The 16,858-nt window shown below is 63.9% G+C and overlaps 1 protein-coding gene across 3 annotated transcripts; it reads left to right on the top strand.

Moving 5' to 3' along the window:
- The first annotated feature begins 1,287 nt into the window (after positions 1-1,287).
- Positions 1,288-15,734, top strand: MTA1 (metastasis associated 1). Of its 3 annotated transcripts, XM_019639398.1 has the most exons (19): positions 1,306-1,413; positions 1,491-1,617; positions 1,684-1,747; positions 3,582-3,699; positions 6,721-6,823; positions 7,096-7,195; positions 7,810-7,998; positions 9,174-9,248; positions 9,438-9,496; positions 9,811-9,926; positions 10,170-10,321; positions 10,414-10,603; positions 10,700-10,789; positions 11,791-11,943; positions 12,085-12,120; positions 13,763-13,774; positions 14,679-14,710; positions 14,945-15,093; positions 15,176-15,734. In XM_019639398.1, exons 2-19 carry the CDS (start codon positions 1,496-1,498, stop codon positions 15,324-15,326), a joined length of 1,911 nt encoding a protein of 636 aa, XP_019494943.1. In that variant the 5' UTR covers positions 1,306-1,413; positions 1,491-1,495; the 3' UTR covers positions 15,327-15,734. The 3 variants fall into 3 exon arrangements, with proteins under 3 accessions (XP_019494945.1, XP_019494944.1, XP_019494943.1); XM_019639399.1 differs by lacking the exon at positions 13,763-13,774 and having other exon boundaries at positions 1,304-1,413; XM_019639400.1 differs by lacking the exons at positions 10,700-10,789; positions 11,791-11,943; positions 12,085-12,120; ... (2 more) ...; positions 14,945-15,093; positions 15,176-15,734 and having other exon boundaries at positions 1,288-1,413; positions 10,217-10,321; positions 10,414-10,508.
- The last annotated feature ends 1,124 nt before the right edge of the window (positions 15,735-16,858 follow it).

Below are 16,858 nucleotides of genomic sequence, written 5' to 3'. Positions count from 1 at the left end.
GAGCCGCCTGCCCTGGGTTAACCGCCTGGATTTCTGGGGTCCGAGGCAATGCAGGGCCCATGGGCAGCCTTGGAGTGCCAACTAGGGGGACGGGGGCTGCAGGGGAACTCCTGGGGCCCAGAGGCTGGCCTGACCTAAGCCCTGGCCTTTCCCCGAGGCCATTGAGCGTGGCCCTGGGAGGCCCCGTTTTGGGCCCCCTCCTCACCACTGCGGACGGCGGCCCTGGCAGGGTGGGGGTTCTGGAGCTGCTGTGGGCTCCTATTGGGGGCTGTGTCTGCAAACTCCAAGTGGGCACTGTCCACAGGAGCATCTCCGGGGACCTCCTGTGGCCCCGGTTCCTGTTCCTTGCTGTGCAGCCTGGGCCCCCAGTGCTGTCCCAGGACAGGCATTTCAATGCTGGTGACATCCCTAGGTGCGGTTGCTCGTGGGGTCCCTGGGAGTGGGCAGGGAGGCGAGCGAGCTGGCAGTGTGAGCAATGACCGGAGCAGACCCAGAACCACCTCCCCTAGCCCCCTGCCCTGGCCGCAGTCTCAGCTGAGTGCCTGGGAGGCTCCTCTGCCCATGGGCTCCGGGACTCTGCAGCCACCACAGGAGGGCAGCAGAGGACCACAGGCTGCTGGTGTCATGGCCGAAGGATGGGGAACCTGGGTGGGAAGGGGCCTGGCAGGTCTCATGCGCCTGCTCTGGGAGGGCCAAGGGAGGGTGGGGATGGGCGCGAGCAGCTGGGAGCGCTGCTCTGTATCCCCGCCTTTGAGTCTGGGGCGGAGGACAGGGATTTAGCCTTGTGGTCGGTGACTCCCCAGGACACTGCCCGGAACCAGTCAGCAGCCGTGGAGGATCAGGCTCTAATGCCCCTGCCCTGATGTTGACCCCCCCCAGACCCCCTGCCCTGCCCAGACCTCCGTGGTGCCTTCTGGGAACCCCACCCCCAGGCTGTGTGTGCTGGGGGCCCCATCGTGGACGGCTCCCCGACACCCATGAGTTTCAGCTCTCGCGTGGGCAGCACTGTCCCAGCCTGACGGTGTGGCCGCACCTCGGGTCTGCATCCTCAGGGCAGGAAGCGCGCACACTGCCAACAGGACTTGGGGACCCTCTCCCCCCTCGTGTTCTTGCATCTGAGGCGGCTGTGGCTCCCTCCAGCCTGGGGGCGGGGCGGGTGTGTGCTGTGCGCCTGGAGGGAGACTGCGGGTGCTGCTGGAGCCCTGGGTGGGTGGGCCGAGGTCGGGGGAGGGGTGCCCGTCATCTCTGCCTGTGTCCACCCTGTGTGGCGTGCCTCCCGGCCTTGCAGCCCTCAGTCCGGCCAGGCAGGCAGCAAGTGGCAGCTGTGTCACTAACCCGCGTCTGGGCCCGTCTGTCCTCTAGCCCTGTCAGTCTGCTACAAAACTGGACCGGGCGCTGACAACGGTGAGGAAGGTAAGAGCGCCTGTGCAGGGCCGCTGGGGGCCGGGCGGGTGCTGGAGGGCCCTGCTGACGGCGCCTGTGTCCTTCAGGGGAGATGGAGGAGGAGATGGAGAACCCCGAGATGGTCGACCTGCCTGAGAAGCTCAAGCACCAGCTACGGCACCGGGAGCTGTTTCTGTCACGCCAGCTGGAGTCGCTGCCGGCCACGCACATCAGGTAGCTGGCGGCCGGACAGGTGCGAGGGGGTGGCCCGCCTGCCCTGACGGCCGTCTTCTCTCGCAGAGGGAAGTGCAGCGTCACCCTGCTCAATGAGACCGAGTCACTCAAGTCCTACCTGGAGCGGGAGGTGAGACCAACGGCGTGAGGCAACCTGGGCAGGGCGGGGGGCTCGGCTCACTGGGCCCCGCGACCAGGCACTGTGCACCCATCCCTGTGTCCTGTGCAGCCCCAAGCGCACGGCTGCGCCACTTCCGCCCATTTCTGTGGGGCCGTAGAGCCACCTGTGTTGACCCAGAACCATGTTGGCCAGGCGATAAGAAGGGTCCCTTAAGTTTATAAAATCAGAAACGTCAGTGCAGCCATGGGCTCGGGACCATGGGCCCAATGTCCTTGTCCCTTGGACGAGACCCATTGTGGAATGCCACCCCCCCCCCCCGGAGTTGTGACACTAGCAGTGTCTCCAGACAGCGCACATGCCCCTGGGGAAAGACAGCCAGTGTGCAGATGGCATGTTCTGAGGCCAGTTGGGGTCAGAGGCAGCTGAGGCACTTTAGTGACTTCAAGGGACTAACAGAGAGGGAGCTCCCGGGGCCGGGTGCAGAGCGGGCGTTCTCCTGCCCTGAGGGCCTCCCTGAGCCTCTCAGCCCACTCTGCCTGTCGCCACCCCACACACGTGTCCTTGCCTGCAGGGGGCACCCCATACATGTATCATCACTGGAAGGGGGAAGGTGGGGGCCCCACACGCGTGTCATCGCCTGCAGGGGCACCATTTGTCATTGACTACCGTCTCCTCCCATGCCACAGGCTGGCTGCCTTGAGACTCAGTGGGACACGGCGGGTGGGGAACAGGAGACAGCCGTCCAGGGAGGCAGCCTGGCGCTGAGGTGGCGCCCGGGCCCTGACTCAGAGTCAGGGGTTTGGGAGGCCGCCAGGAGGACAGCGTCTGGAGCGAGTCCTGAAGAGCAGGCAGGGCTTGAGAGATGTCACGTGCCTGGCACGTTTGGAGAAGGTGGCTTGGGCCCCGTGTGGGGAGGGCTGTGTGTGACCAGCTTCTACTGCTGGGAGGGCTGGAGCAGGGGCAGTGGGCCCCCCAGGAATGTTCCCACTGGGGAGTGGGGCATGCACTCTGCAGTTAAGAAACACCCTTTAGTGACAGAGCCACATAGGAAGTAACGCATAGAGATATTGTGAGCCAAAAGGCTGCTGTAAAAGGGTTTAACTGGCAAGTGCGTGTGTGTCGTGTTTTGTGTGTGAAGTGGCCTTAGGAGATGTGGAGGGATCTGTGCGTGTCTCCAGGTGGGGGCGCCTGGGTGTTCCCTGCCTGTCACCACTCACCTGTTAGGAAGCGTGTCATTCTTACACTGTAAGGGAACACGTGCCCTGAGACCCTGGCACGGTACATCCCTCCCTCCCCTGGTCTGCACAGCTGGACAAGGGTCAGTGTGACAAGAGTCAGTGTGATGCTGTTGCTCAGGCCAGGCAGGCCATCCTTGCACGTGCACCCAGGGGGACAGCTCAGCACAGACCCTCAGAGCCCCGAGGGACACAGGAACTGCCGTGGGGCCTATTGAAGGGAACAGAGCGGGCAGACGAGAGGTGACCAGTCAGGCAGATGGACAGTGGGCTGCGGGCTGCATTGGGAATCGCAGCCCAGACCACCTGGGGGCCAGCGGGTGGGGTGAGCCGCAGCTCTGGGCACCCAGTCCAGAACATTCTGTGACTCGCCCTTGTGTGCGTCTCCTGTGGCAACCGCACGAAAACTGCCATCTTCCCACGGACGTGCCCAGAATCTGTCAGGTCCGTTCCCACATGTTGCTGTTAAAGTTTTACAAACTCGGGTTTTAAGCTGCTGCTGTTGATGGAAACGCAGTCACCACAGCTCCCTTGCCAGCCCCTGTGTCTGTCTTCTCCCGCTCGCCTTGCTCATGCGGCGGCTGCGTGACATCCGCGGTGTTTTCCAGGACTTCTTTTTCTACTCGCTGGTCTACGACCCACAGCAGAAGACGCTGCTGGCGGACAAAGGGGAGATCCGCGTGGGGAACCGCTACCAGGCGGACGTCACTGACCTGCTACAGGAAGGTAGGGCTTGGCAGGGCGACCGTGAGCAGGGCAGGGGTCCTGGGGCCACCCTGGCACGTGCACATTTCGCAGTTGTTTTCATAACTTTTTTAAAGCTTGTTTTGTCTCCAAAAAACTCGTTTGAATGGATCTGCTCGCTTCTCCAGCTCTGCTAGTGGGCGGGGCCACCGCGGTGGTGGGTGGCGCTGCGCTGCTCCTCCTCCAGTCCTGCAGCAGCCCCACCGCGCGGGTGGGTGGGCTTGTGCCCTGACGTGCACTGCAGGCAGGACCGCAGTGACCAGAGAGGCCGTGAGTCTTGTCTCAGCTGGGCGCCGGACGCACGTCTTTGGGATGTGAAGCCTGCTTTCCCTGTGACAGTGACAGTTGTGACCAGGGCGTGCTGTGGGTCTCCTTCTGGTGGTACATGAGACAATGCTGTGTCTCAGGCTATGCTCAGCTCAGGTCTCTGGAAAGTGCTGGCTGTGCTCGGGCAGCCTGCGTCCTGTCCCAGGGGCGCCAGGCAGGGTGCTCTGGCCAGCTGGGGTCCTGCGTGGCCTGGGCCCTGTGAAGGCCACCACCTGCAGCCATCCACAGCTGGGCAACTGTCCCCTTTGTCTCCCTGTTTCTAAAGACCGTGTTCATTTCACGGACCTGCCAACACCGCTTGGTTACTGTCACCTTACCTCTCGTCATCCCTGGCTATGTCGTCATTTTCTGCTAAAATTGTGCATAGCCGCGAGCTGTGAAGCAGGACTGTCTGCCGAACCTCGCAGCTGGCAGCCTGCAGTGGCATTCGCATGCCGGGCTCTCGTCGGAGCTTCTGTGGAGCCAGCCCTGCCTCGGTCCCATGTCCACTTGTGTGTGTGCTCACCTCTGCTTGGTGGGCAGGCCCCTCAGCACGTGTGGACACGGCGCTGACCCCAGGCTCCAGCTGGCCGGGGTCCTGGCTTTCCTGTTCCCCATCTGCCTGGGACGGTCTCAGGACTGGCTGCACTGGCGACTTTCGAGGAGGGGGTGTGGCCACGGCTCTTGTCCCCTCAGCCGGCTCTCCTTGCTTTCCTTCTCCCTCTCTGGCCTTCTGGTCTCCTTTCACAGATGTGACCTGTCGCCTTTGTCTGGCCCTGCCTTGTGCACGTCAGGTTACACACACACCTGTCACACACACTCTCACTGTGTGCGTCCTTCCCCTTGGTTTTGTCGTCTGATTTTCTGGGGTCCTGCCCATCTCGTTAGATGTAAGGAGGAGGCTGTGTGGTGACAGCACGGTTCCTTGTGTCTGTCTGTGTCCTGTGTGTGGCCCTTCCATGAGCGAGCAGCCCCAGGCACTGGGCGTCCTAGGAGTCTGTGGGGCTTCCTGGACGGGGCACCATCCCCACAATGCCCGGTCTCCAGTGGGTGCCGGTCCCGCCTTCCCAGCCTGCCTGAGGGTTCAGGGCCTGGGGACGGCCACGTCCAGCTGGAAACGGGAGAGCCATGTGAGGACCAAAGGAGGACGCCAAGTAGCTCGAATGCTAGGACCTTGCTTTCTGAACAGTCACCTGGGTGCTGGGCTGGAGAATGTGCCTCAGCCCCTCTGAGCGGCCACTCAGACCCTGGACCTGCAGGTCCCAGGAGACGGGGCCTCGGCGCTGTGGGCTTCGACCTAGAGGAGCGACCCTGCTGCCTGGGCCGCTAGAGTGAGGTGGGGACAGACCAGTATTCCGCTTCGACTGCCCCCACGCTTCCTGGAGCCCATGACCCTTTGCAGTGAATGAAGTCACACCACCTGCCTTTGATGAATTTGGGGTTTCAAAGTGATGCTCCGTGAGGACCAAGAGCAAGTCAGCTGGGTCTGGGGGTGCAGATGGGGACGCAGGGCCAGCTGCCACGTCACCCTTAGACCCTGGACGCCAGCATCCCTGGTGCCCACCTGGCCCCAGGTGAGGGATCTCAGGGTAGAGTCCCCACCAGGAAGGAGCCCACCCATGACACCAGGAAAACCCTACAGATGACCCCAGACCCCGACCTCCAGGCACGGCGAGCGGTGTGCACCCTTTGACCTTTGCCCTCGGTGTGTCGTGCACAGAGCTTTCCTTCCAGGCCATGAGGCCTCACGTTCTCCATGATGGGGTCACGTTTCCTCGGCGACTTTACATTTGAGCCCGGACCCTCACCAGGCTCCCCAGGGTGTGCTGACACTGTGAGGGTCCCCGTCCTCAGCCTGGAGGCTCATCGCTGCTGGGATCAGAGGGTGTGGAGCCACTTGTGGACAGGCCTCTGCAGAAGCTGCACAGAGCCGCTGGGGCTCCCTGCGCTTTGTTCTCTCTGCGAGTTGAGGTCACGTCATCACAGGCTGTCTCACCTGCTGGTTCCGAAGCCCTTGGCAGCTCCCAGGACAGAATCCCCAAACGGCCGTGGCCCCACTGTGCCCCCCACTCTGCTGTCTGCATGGGGGTTTCTTCCTGGAAAAAAAAGATGAACTGAGGTGGAGCCCTTTTTGGCACCATGAGGCCCTTGGGTGGCAGGTGCCATGTCTGGACCGTTGCAGGTCCTGGTGGTGATGGGGCTGTAGGGACTCAAAATGAGAAGCCTCATTAAACCAAGACCAAGCCTGTCTCAGGGGCTGGGCCCCTCCTTGGCGTGCCGCCTGCCCTCCCAGTGTCATCTGTCTTCAAGCTGCTCCACCCAAGACCAGGTGGTCACTCCAGCCCTACTGTGTGCTGTTTCCAGATGTGAAAACCCATCGTGTGCAAGTGTGCTGCTGGAGTTCCATGCCTCACAGCGAGTGTGCTCATGCACCTGTGTGTGCACATGCGTGTTTGTGCATGCCTGTGCTTGTGTATGTGTGTGCGTGTGTGTGCACATGCCGCAGCCACCTCCGGGCTCACTTGGCCCTGCCTGCTGCTGCTGCACCGGCAGGAGGGGGTGTGGCTCCTGAGCTGGCCCCTCCCCATGGAGCCCTCAGAAGCAGGCAGACCCTCAGTCCTGACAGGCCTCGCCAGCAACTGCGGGGTGCCCTTGCAGACTTTGATGGTCTCATGATGCCACGTTTCTTCCTTGCAGGCGAGGAGGATGGCCGCGACCAGTCCAAACTGGAGACCAAGGTGTGGGAAGCACACAACCCGCTCATAGACAAGCAGATTGACCAGTTCCTGGTGGTAGCCCGGTGAGCTCTGGGGCAGGGGCTTTGCCTGGAGTGCTCGCCTCGCCTTGTCCCTGCAGGGGGCATTGGGGTCTGTCCTGCAGGGATCCCGCAGCATGAGGGAGTTTTTAAGTTGATGCCCAGGGGCCACTCTGGTCAGTTGGCTCCTGGGTCCCACACTTCTGGGGCCGCCCCAGCCGGCTGTGTCCTTGTGCGCCTTTGTGGGCCCAGGTATAGTCCTGGACGCCCCTCCTGCTTGGCTGGCGCCAGTGCTCAGCGTCTGCCGTCCTCCCCAGCTCTGTGGGCACCTTTGCTCGGGCCCTGGACTGCAGCAGCTCCGTCCGACAGCCCAGCCTGCACATGAGTGCTGCGGCCGCCTCCCGGGACATCACTCTGGTGAGTGGGCTGTGGCAGGATGGTGGAGGCCTAGGGCGCCCACCGTGGGGACTCCATTCAGTGCTGTGGCCCGTTGCTAAGAGGCCGCTGACTCACATGTACTCATGTCCTGTCTTCACGGCCCTGTGCCCTCACCCTCCCATTTTCCGCGAGGGACAGTTGCACCTTCCAGCGGACAGCTCACTGCCCAGGGCACTTGTTCCCTGGGGTCACTGCACCAGCCAGGGGAGCGGGGACAGTAGTAAGGAAAGGTGGGTCACCCACCATCTGTGGGCTCCACATATGGGATGTGGCCTCAGGGCTGAGCTCACCCCCACCTGGCCTCCTGGGTCCTCTGTGGAGGGGCTCTCCCCATCAGGGTCACCCCGGGAGCAAGCCTGTCTGCATTCTGCTCTGAGCAGCCTGTCCTCTCTCTCAGCTTTCCCAGGGCCCATTGCCCCCCATGCCTCCAGCTGACCCTGGGACTGGCCTTATCTCCTCCTAGGTGTGGGGTGGAGGGGGTTGGCAAGCCTCGCGTGGGGTGCCCCTATGTCCTTGTGACAACCCAGACAGGGCCCGGGCTGGGGCATGGCCAGTGCAGGGAGGCCCAGGTGACCCTGTGTCTCTTGCCGCAGTTCCACGCCATGGACACACTGCACAAGAGCGTGTACGACGTCGCCAAGGCCATCTCAGCCCTGGTGCCGCAGGGCGGGCCCGTGCTCTGCCGGGACGAGATGGAGGAGTGGTCTGCCTCGGAGGCCAGCCTGTTCGAGGAGGCCCTGGAGAAGTACGGGAAAGATTTCACGGACATTCAGCAGGACTTTGTGAGTCCCCCCTCCCTCGAGGCCCCTTCTCGGTGAGCGGTTCTCTGGGGGGCCCTGGGGCGCAGGGGCTGAGAGCCACCTCTGCTGCGACCTGCCACCGGGACGAGGGTCGGCGCTCGGCGGCTCTGGGGCCGTCGCTGGCTCTTACAACGCCATGTGCTCGTTGGAGTTTATTTGGGTTTGTTTGTTGTTTTTAACCAGCTGACCATCTCCTTGGGGTTACCTCATTTTGTGTCCCTTGAAAGTGACGACCCATGAGCCCATGGGAATTGCAGTGCAGGCAGGGAGCCCTCCCTGAAACTCATCTGGAAGGGGTATGGCCTTGCCACCGTGGTAGGCTGATGGGTCGCTCAGAGAGGCGCGTGTTCACGCAGAAGGTAGTGGGTGACCAGGAGCAGAGGCGATGGTGGTCCCCTCACGGCCTTTGTGAGGCAGACACATCTAGGTCTCGCTAGAAATCTGAGCTGAGTGAGCAGGGTCTTCTCAGAGCAAGGACAGCGCCAGAAGCAGGTGGCCGGACTCGCACAGAGGCTGCAGGGCTGTGATCAGAACAGAATTTAAGGGGCAAGTGCTGCTTGCCTTCCCGGCGTCACCAGCGTGCTCCAAGGGACAAGGAGCTGCAGGCACTGGGAGACACGGGGCGGTTGGACCCTGATCTTGGAGACCCCTGCCTCCTTCTCCTTGTGACAGACCAGATGGGTGCAGTGCAGCCGGCATAGGCAAGTCCGAGCCTCAGGCCGTGCGCGTGGTCACGGGAGTTGGCCCTGTAGGTAGTGCAGTGAGCCCGAAGCAGCAAGTCCACAGGCGAGAAGGTGACCATGCGGAGTGCAACTGCAGCCCTTAGGAACTCAGAGACAGCGCCTGAGCCGGTCGTGAGCGGGAACTGCAGGGTGCGGGTGGAGCTGGAGAACATTGTGGTGAAGACACTGCGCACTTGCTCGCCTTGGGATGTCAGCTTGGAGGCGCTCAGGGCGCCAGGGCTGGGAGCGCCACCGTGTGAACGATGGGGTCCAGGCGCTAGCGAGAGCAGGACGCCCCAGGATGGAGAGTGTTTTAAGAGATGCGGGGTTCATCCCGACAGGCCTGACGTGTCCGCTTCGGGGCGCGCCCTCCTGGCGGGGCGATGGCGGGCTGTTCCCGCTGTGCCCCCGCCTGACGCGCCCTTCTGTCACCAGCTGCCCTGGAAGTCACTCACCAGCATCATCGAGTACTACTACATGTGGAAGACCACGGACAGATACGTGCAGCAGGTGGGCTCCCTGGGCTGGGCGGGGCACGGGAGAGGCAGGGACGGGCGTCCCAGGGCACCGCTGCTGTGCGTGTGACTTTTAGGATGAATTCTCACAAAGCAGACAGTGGGGGACACTGGAGCTCCTTGCTCCACGGGCAGCCCCTCCCGGCCGACCGCTGGCCTCTCTGATCCTGTTTTGTGTTTTAAGAAACGCTTGAAAGCAGCTGAAGCGGAGAGCAAGTTAAAGCAAGTTTATATTCCCAACTAGTAAGTGTTCCTCCTGCCGTCCCCTCCATCCCCGGGGCCGGGAGCTGTGGGCTGCGTGGGCCCGCGTGGGGGTGGCGTGGGTCCTGGCCCACCCTTGGCTTCTCAAGCGGCACAGGCCTCGGCTCGACCTGCCTGCCTGGTTCAGCTCAGCTGCCCTGAGCGCCGGCAGGCTGAGTGCGGGTGTAGACAAGGGCTCCAGCTCCACGGGAGCCTCTTCCAGGACTTGGGATGAGAGGAGCCCCGCTTTCCCAGAGCTGTGCGCCGCCGGCCGGCGGGCATGCCTGTGACGCTGTCCCTCTCTCCCTTACGCTAAGTAACAAGCCAAACCCGAACCAGATCAGTGTCAACAACGTCAAGGCGGGTGTGGTGAATGGCGCGGGGGCGCCAGGCCAGAGCCCCGGGGCCGGCCGGGCCTGTGAGAGCTGTTACAGTAAGTGCCTGCCGCCCGGGGCCCACCCCAGCCCGCAGCGGTGGGCGCCCTGCCCCGTCCCAGGACCCGGCCTGGAGGGCGGGGGCCGCATGCTGCCTGGGGTAGCCCTCTCGGGGGACACCGGGTGCCTGGGCCGCGGAGGGCGGCTCGGCGGGCGGGCGGGCGAGCGACAGCTGTGTAATGCTCTCTGCCGTCACTGGTTCTGCTCAGGAATCCGTCTATCTCCAACTTTGTTGTCCGTAGCCACCCAGTCTTACCAGTGGTATTCTTGGGGTCCCCCTAACATGCAGTGTCGTCTCTGCGCATCTTGTTGGACATATTGGAAGAAATATGGTGGCTTGAAAATGCCAACCCGGTTAGATGGAGAGAGGCCAGGACCAAACCGCAGTAACATGGTAAGTGGGCACCCTCCCCGCCCCCGCGCGTAGCCTCGCCACCTGGCCTGCGGTCATGGCGCTGTGTCGGGGCGGCGCGCCCCCTTCCGCAGAGCCCCCATGGCATCCCAGCCCGGAGCAGCGGGAGCCCCAAGTTTGCCATGAAGACGCGACAGGCTTTCTACCTGCACACCACCAAGCTCACGCGGATTGCCCGGCGCCTGTGCCGAGAGATCCTGCGCCCGTGGCATGCCGCCAGGCACCCCTACATGCCCATCAACAGCGCTGCCATCAAGGCCGAGTGTGAGTGTGCTCCTGCCTGTAGCTCTGTCCGCAGGAGGGAGGGGCGAGCTGGCCGGGGCCCCCTCGTGCATGCCCCTCACCATGCGTGGCCCGCAGGCACGGCCCGGCTGCCTGAAGCCTCGCAGAGCCCGCTGGTACTGAAGCAGGCCGTGCGGAAGCCCTTGGAAGCCGTGCTCCGGTACCTTGGTGAGTCTGCCCCACCCCAGCACCGTCCCTGCAGTGCCTGCCCGCGCCCCACCCCCAACGGATCCAGCCTCTGAGGCTCGCTGAGCGGGGGGCCCCCCAAGTCCCTGCGGTGCCCCCGGGCCAGGGTCAGGGTTGCACACGGCCACTCCTGTGATGCCTCTGAGCCAGGATGGGTGTCTTCCGTCGGCGCCTGCAGGACATGTTCCGCAGAGGGCGGACGCGTGTGTACTAGACGGAAGCCTCACACAGAGGGCTTTTGCGTTTTGGGGACCCTGTGCACCTCAGCTGGTGCCCTCATACAGCTTTGCCTGCCACCTCGCCAGCCACAGGCGACTGGGCCGGGGGCCTCAGGCGGGCTGGGCAGGGCTCGCCGCTTTGATGGGCCCCGGGAGAGCTCATGAGTCAGACCCTCCAGCGTGGAGGTGACTTTTCGTGAAGGACATTCCAGAACCATGAGCTAAGTGTGCGCCACTCAGAGACAAGTGGCTTTGTTATCGCTTGCTATCTGGGGTCTTGGTCCGGGGCTTGCCCCGGCCTGTGGGAGGAGGTGGCCCATGGCTCTTGAGAGCCACCAAGGGCTGCGTGGCCTCAGCAGTTGCTAGCCTGTGCCTGTGGGCCGGCCCCCAGGGGCGTACGTCCTTGCCTGGCCTGCTGGGCTGTGAATTCATCATCTGGTCAGTGGCCAGCCAGCCATCTGCCATCGGCTCTGGTGGCCTCTAATGGGCCTGCTTGTTTGCGGGCCTTCGTCTGGAGCCTGTAAGCTGCTGGCGGTCGCCAGTGATCTGGCCAGTTGACCCAGGCGGAGGAGACAAGGGGCCCAGCCCCCCAGGCTGTCCCCTGCTCCGAGGATGCCCTGAGGTGCGGGATTGGCCCGGACACTGGGTGTAGGCGGGCGGAGCGCTTCCTGATGGGCACTAGTCTCCGTGGCTCCTGGGCGGAGGTCATGGGGCTGCCTTGCTGTCCTGCACCCTCGAAACGCCCGCCTGTGTTGCTCCCGACAGAGACCCACCCCCGCCCCCCCAAGCCTGACCCTGTGAAGAGCGCATCCGGCGTGCTCAGCGGCCTGACGCCTGCCAAGTCGGCCCCTGTCATCAATAACGGCTCGCCCACCATCCTGGGCAAGAGGAGCTATGAGCAGCACAACGGGGTGGACGGTGAGTCGGCGGGGTGGCCGGCGGGGCCTCGCTGCTGGGCCGGCACAGCCGGTGGCCCTGGGGCCCTGGCCCCCGTCCCCGCGCCGGCGCCTGCTGACCGTGTTCTCTCTCCCTCTCTCTCCTGTCGTCGGGCGCTGCCAGGCAACATGAAGAAGCGCCTCTTGATGCCCAGTAGGGGTAAGGCCGGGGCGGCCGCTGTGCGGTGCTGTGTGTGCTGTGCGCTCGTGCGTGGTGCGCGGCAGGCGGCTCAGGGCACGTCGTGGGGCAGTCCATGTGGGCCAGGCTGCACCCCGCTCCCCTTACTTGTCAGAGAGCCCAGTGCAACCCAAGGGCCACCCACTCCCCCAGATGCGTCTCCTGTCCCAGGGCCTCCAGCCCTCGGGCCGTCCCACCTTCCTGGCCTGGCGCCTGGTCAGTGGACTGTCCTCACTTGTGTGGCCCTGGTGCCCCCTCTGCCCGCCTGTACTGTCTGCCATCGCGCTGTGACTGCCCGCATGCCCTCAGCTTCAGCACTAGTGGCCGCCCGTCCTGTGCCTGCAACTCTGGCGTGCGCGCTGCCTTGTGGGGGGGTAGACGGAGCTGTGGGCGTGGCGGGGGGATGATCTGCCAGCCCAGGTCGGCACCCAGGCCCCAGAGCCCTTTCAGGAAGAGGACAGAGGCCTACAGAGGGGTGGGAGCAGGCCACCTTGGGACCCTCCTACCATCAAGCAGCCAGGTTGGCAGCAGCCTCAGGACTGGGTCCCACCCACGGCCATCAACCCCCCCTACTGGCCAGGGCCCTGCTTTTGCCCCCTTCGATGGTTAAGGGGCGTCTGTGGGCTCTGGGGCTGCTTCAGCATGGGGAGCTAGGAGGCATGTTGGCCGGGAGGGGCACATGCCCTCGGGGTGGGGGGCTTGGCCAGCCCTGGAGGCCCCGGTGCTCCCGACAGGAGCCCTGTCAGGAGGTGGGTGGGGAGCCAAGCGGAAGGGAAGGATTCAGGGGTGCGCTCTGAGCACCTGCCGCCTCTCGAGACGGGCGGTCAGGGTCCCCATGTGGGCACCCCAGCACCACGGGCCAGCCAGCATGGACAGCCTCAGAGCCCCTTCCCCAGGCTCTGAGCCAGAGGGCTGCTAGTCCCCTGGGCTGGCCGGTGCGGTGGGTGGGCCAGGCTCAGCAGCCTCGAGGACCTGTGGGGAGTTAGGCTGGCATGGACACTGGGAGGTGGCTGCAGGCAGTGGCCATCCAACCAGCCCTGTCCCCAGGGCACACTGTCTCTCGGACACGTCTGGGCGCCCCAGCAGCCATACCCTGCGGAGTCAGCCAGCAATCCTGGTGCCTGGTTCTGCCATCTCACCTGCTGCCTCCTCTGTGAGCCCTCCGGCGAGGGGCCTGCCCAGTGCCCGGTCTCAGCAGCAGGGCTGGTCCTTCCTGTCTGCCCCCTATGGGCACCCAGGAGTGCTTTGATGCAAGCTGCAAACATGGAAGCGGGTGCCCATTAGCAGGCACCTTGAGCTTCAGGCTTATTTTATAAAAAGCCATTAACAAGCAAGGTGGATAGAGTCTGTGTTCTCCTGTGGGTTTTTCCAAAATCGGGTTGCTTCCGTGTCAACTTCTTTTAGGCATGTCGGTCCCAAGTGCCGCAGGCAGCCCACAAACAGGTGGCATAGACAAGTGGGCAGGTGTGAGCTGCGCTCGGGGCAGGGCTGGCCCCACTGTGGTGGCCTCAAGTCACTAACCCGCTGGTCTACACACCTCGCTCTGCACCCCCTTTCTGCCAGGCACACTCACTCTAACGCTAAATGTATGTTTTTTTTCCTCCACAACCCATCGCTCTGATAGGCACTTACCTGGGTAAGTAGCGCTGTGGCCCCCTGCCCTGCAGCGGGCACCAAGTTAAGAGGCGGTTTGTAGGACACTGGGGGCCAGCAGGGTGGCTGGCACGTGGTGGACAGCAGCTCCCAACACCCCGGGGGCACGCTCACTGACACGTTTGCACACAGGCTTCTGCCTCCCCTCTCAGGTCCTCACCCAACGGGCATTCGGGAGTCAGAAGCCTTGGGCATCACTGGGAGTGGTCGGGCGCAGGCCATGCTGTGGACTGTGACCTGGATGGCACCTGTCCTGACTCACTGCAGAGGCCTGTGGCTCTAGACCCCTAGCCCACAGGGTGGGAACATCTGTGCCCTGGCCAGACAGAGCCTCATCGGCTGGCCGCTCCCAGAGCTTCCGTCAGCCCCTTGCAGGGCGGCTAGCCCTGGACTCAGTGAGGGGAGCTGGCCTCCTGGGGTCTGAGCCGTGCTAGCTGAGGAGGCCGTCCTGGGAGAGCTCTGTGGTGCCACAGTATTTATAGCTGTGCTAGGTGTCACCTGGTCACTGTGTACACCGGCTCCATTGGTCTTGGCCAAGTTGGTGGCAGGCAGGCAGGTGGCCTGTGTGCCGGGGGCAAGCTGTCAGACCTGAGACTCCTGGCCTCCTGCCTGAAGCCCAAGCTGATGCCTTTTCTATTGGCTAGGCCAGAGGTGGCCCTCAGAGCCCTGGAGAGCCATGGGTGGGGCTGCCCAGGGCCACCTGGGCTGGGCCAGACCCACAGCAGCTGAGGCACCCTCGTCTCCCAGGCCTCGCCTGGGTGTGGGTTGTGGTTTGGGGTGGGGAATGGCCCCAGGGATCTCCTGCCTCCCTGAAGGTCCACAGCTGGCGTGTGGGTTCAGGACATGCCCTGCCCCAGGCCTCACGTTCTGTCCTCCCCTCTTGTCAGGCTTGGCGAACCACGGACAGACCAGGCACATGGTGAGAGGCTGGGCCCCACCCCACACGTGTGCACACGCGTGTGCTCACATAGCTCCCTTGGGCTTTGGGAGGAGGCCCAGCGGGACCAGCGGAGGGGCAGGCAGCGGCTTGCCCTCTGCCCTCGGGGTTTTGGGGTGCGGTGCCATCTACCAGGCAGCTGTCTGGTGGTTCCTAGGGTGCAGTATGCAGCGTGGAGGCCCCAGGGCAGCCCCCTTATGCCTCCCCTCACTGCAGGGACCAAGCCGGAACCTCCTCAATGGGAAGTCGTACCCCACCAAAGTGCGCCTGATCCGGGGGGGCTCCCTGCCCCCCGTCAAGCGGCGGCGGATGAACTGGATCGACGCCCCTGACGACGTGTTCTACATGGCCACCGAGGAGACCAGGTGGGGCCTCCAGCCGGTGGGGTCGGGGGGCAGTGGGGCAGCTGTGTGTCCCTGTCACTCGGGGCTCACTCTGCGCTCACAGGAAGATTCGCAAGCTGCTCTCGTCCTCGGAGACCAAGCGCGCTGCCCGCAGGCCCTACAAGCCCATCGCCCTGCGCCAGAGCCAGGCCCTGCCACTGCGGCCGCCCCCACCCGCACCTGTCAATGACGAGCCCATCGTCATTGAGGACTAGGTGCCCCTGCCTGCCCGCCACCACCTGCCCTCACCTGCCCAGAAACTGCTCCTGGGGCGTCTGGGGGAAGACGTGCCGCCTGACTTCTCTGAGCACCCAGGAGCTGGTTTTTCCTTTGTGTTACGTTTTGGCTGGAGAGAGAGGAGCCGCCAGTGTCCGCACCGCACTGCGGGGTTGTGGACTGGCCGCACGTTTTGTTGTGTTCTGTTGAAGGTGCCATTTTAAATTTTATTTTTATTACTTTTTTTGTAGATGAACTTAAGCTCTGTAACTTACACCTGGAATGTTAGGATCGGCGCAGCCAGCGGCCAGCCGAGCTGCCTGGCAGGGTTGGCCCCTTGTCTTTTCAAGTAATTTTCATATTAAAAAAAAACAAAGGAAAAAAAACTCATAAAAAGAAAAAACCAAGCAGCCCCGCTCGTGTGTTTTGTCTCCCCCTCCCCCTCTCTGTCCCTCCCTGCCCCCAGCACCCTGCAGGAGCTGGCCTGGGATGGACGGCTGCTCTCCCGGGGGTGTCCAGAGGCCGCCAGCCCCTCTCTCCTGGGCCATCCTATGTGCCAGGTGGGTGGCTGCAGGCCAGAGGACCCATGGGGAGAAGCCCCAGTGAGCAGCGTGTGGCCTGTGGCCGTCCTGGCCTCCAGGCTGGCCTGGGGGCTCTGCCTGTACACCTGCCTCTAGCAGGGCCTGGCACCTGGGGGGCTGGGGAACAGACTGTGCGTCTGTCCGAGGCCAGGGACCTGGCCCGTGGCCGTGGCTCCGCTCGCCTGCCTGCTCCTGGCAGGGCCCCACCCCAGCTGTCTGAGGGCCTCTGCCCAGAGCCTGGGTAGCCCCAGCAGGTGTGGGGTTTCCGCGTGGGAATTTGCTCAGATTTCAGCCAGTCCATTCTCAGAAACCCTACCTCCGGCGTCCCCCTGCACCCACCCTTGCAGGCCTTCAGGACAGGTGCAGGCGGCCAGCCGCTGGAGGGAGGGGTCTGGGAGGGATACTTAGCCTGGGCCACCGCAGCTGGCCCTCCCTGGGGGGGCTCCCTCGTCCCCCCCTGAGCTCTGCCTCCTGCTTTGCCAGCCCCAGCTTGAGGTGTGGACCTCTCAGCCTGGGAATTAAAATAGAAGCCACTGCTCCCTGGCTGGAGACAGATAAGGGGTGTCTGGGCCTCCCTCTGACAGCTTGTGATGGGCCAACAGGGTGACAGGCCAGGGTGTGGGAGAAATGGCTGTGACACACCCAGCCAACTCTAATCTGCAGTCCTGCTCCCCCATGGCCCCCATTGCCCAGGACGAAGTCTCAGCAGAGAGACCTGGCAGTGACCTTGAGACAGCCTCTGGGGTGGGGAGGATGTGGTGGGCGTGGCTCTCCCTAGGCCCAGCCTTCCTTGCCCACTCCAGTCCCCTGCCCTCTTCAGGCCCAGGGGCTTCCTCCCAACTTGCCCTCCCCCAGGCCTGAACCAGGTAGCCCTCACCCATCCTGGCTGGGCAGGGTCCCCCAGCACTGCAGCCAGGGTCTGGACTGCCTGTCCGCCTCTGGGCAGCTTG

The sequence above is a fragment of the Hipposideros armiger genome, unplaced genomic scaffold (genome assembly GCF_001890085.2).
Source record: "Hipposideros armiger isolate ML-2016 unplaced genomic scaffold, ASM189008v1 scaffold_43, whole genome shotgun sequence".
NCBI classification, from domain to species: Eukaryota; Metazoa; Chordata; class Mammalia; order Chiroptera; family Hipposideridae; genus Hipposideros; species Hipposideros armiger.
This window is presented reverse-complemented; position numbering and strand designations above follow the sequence as displayed.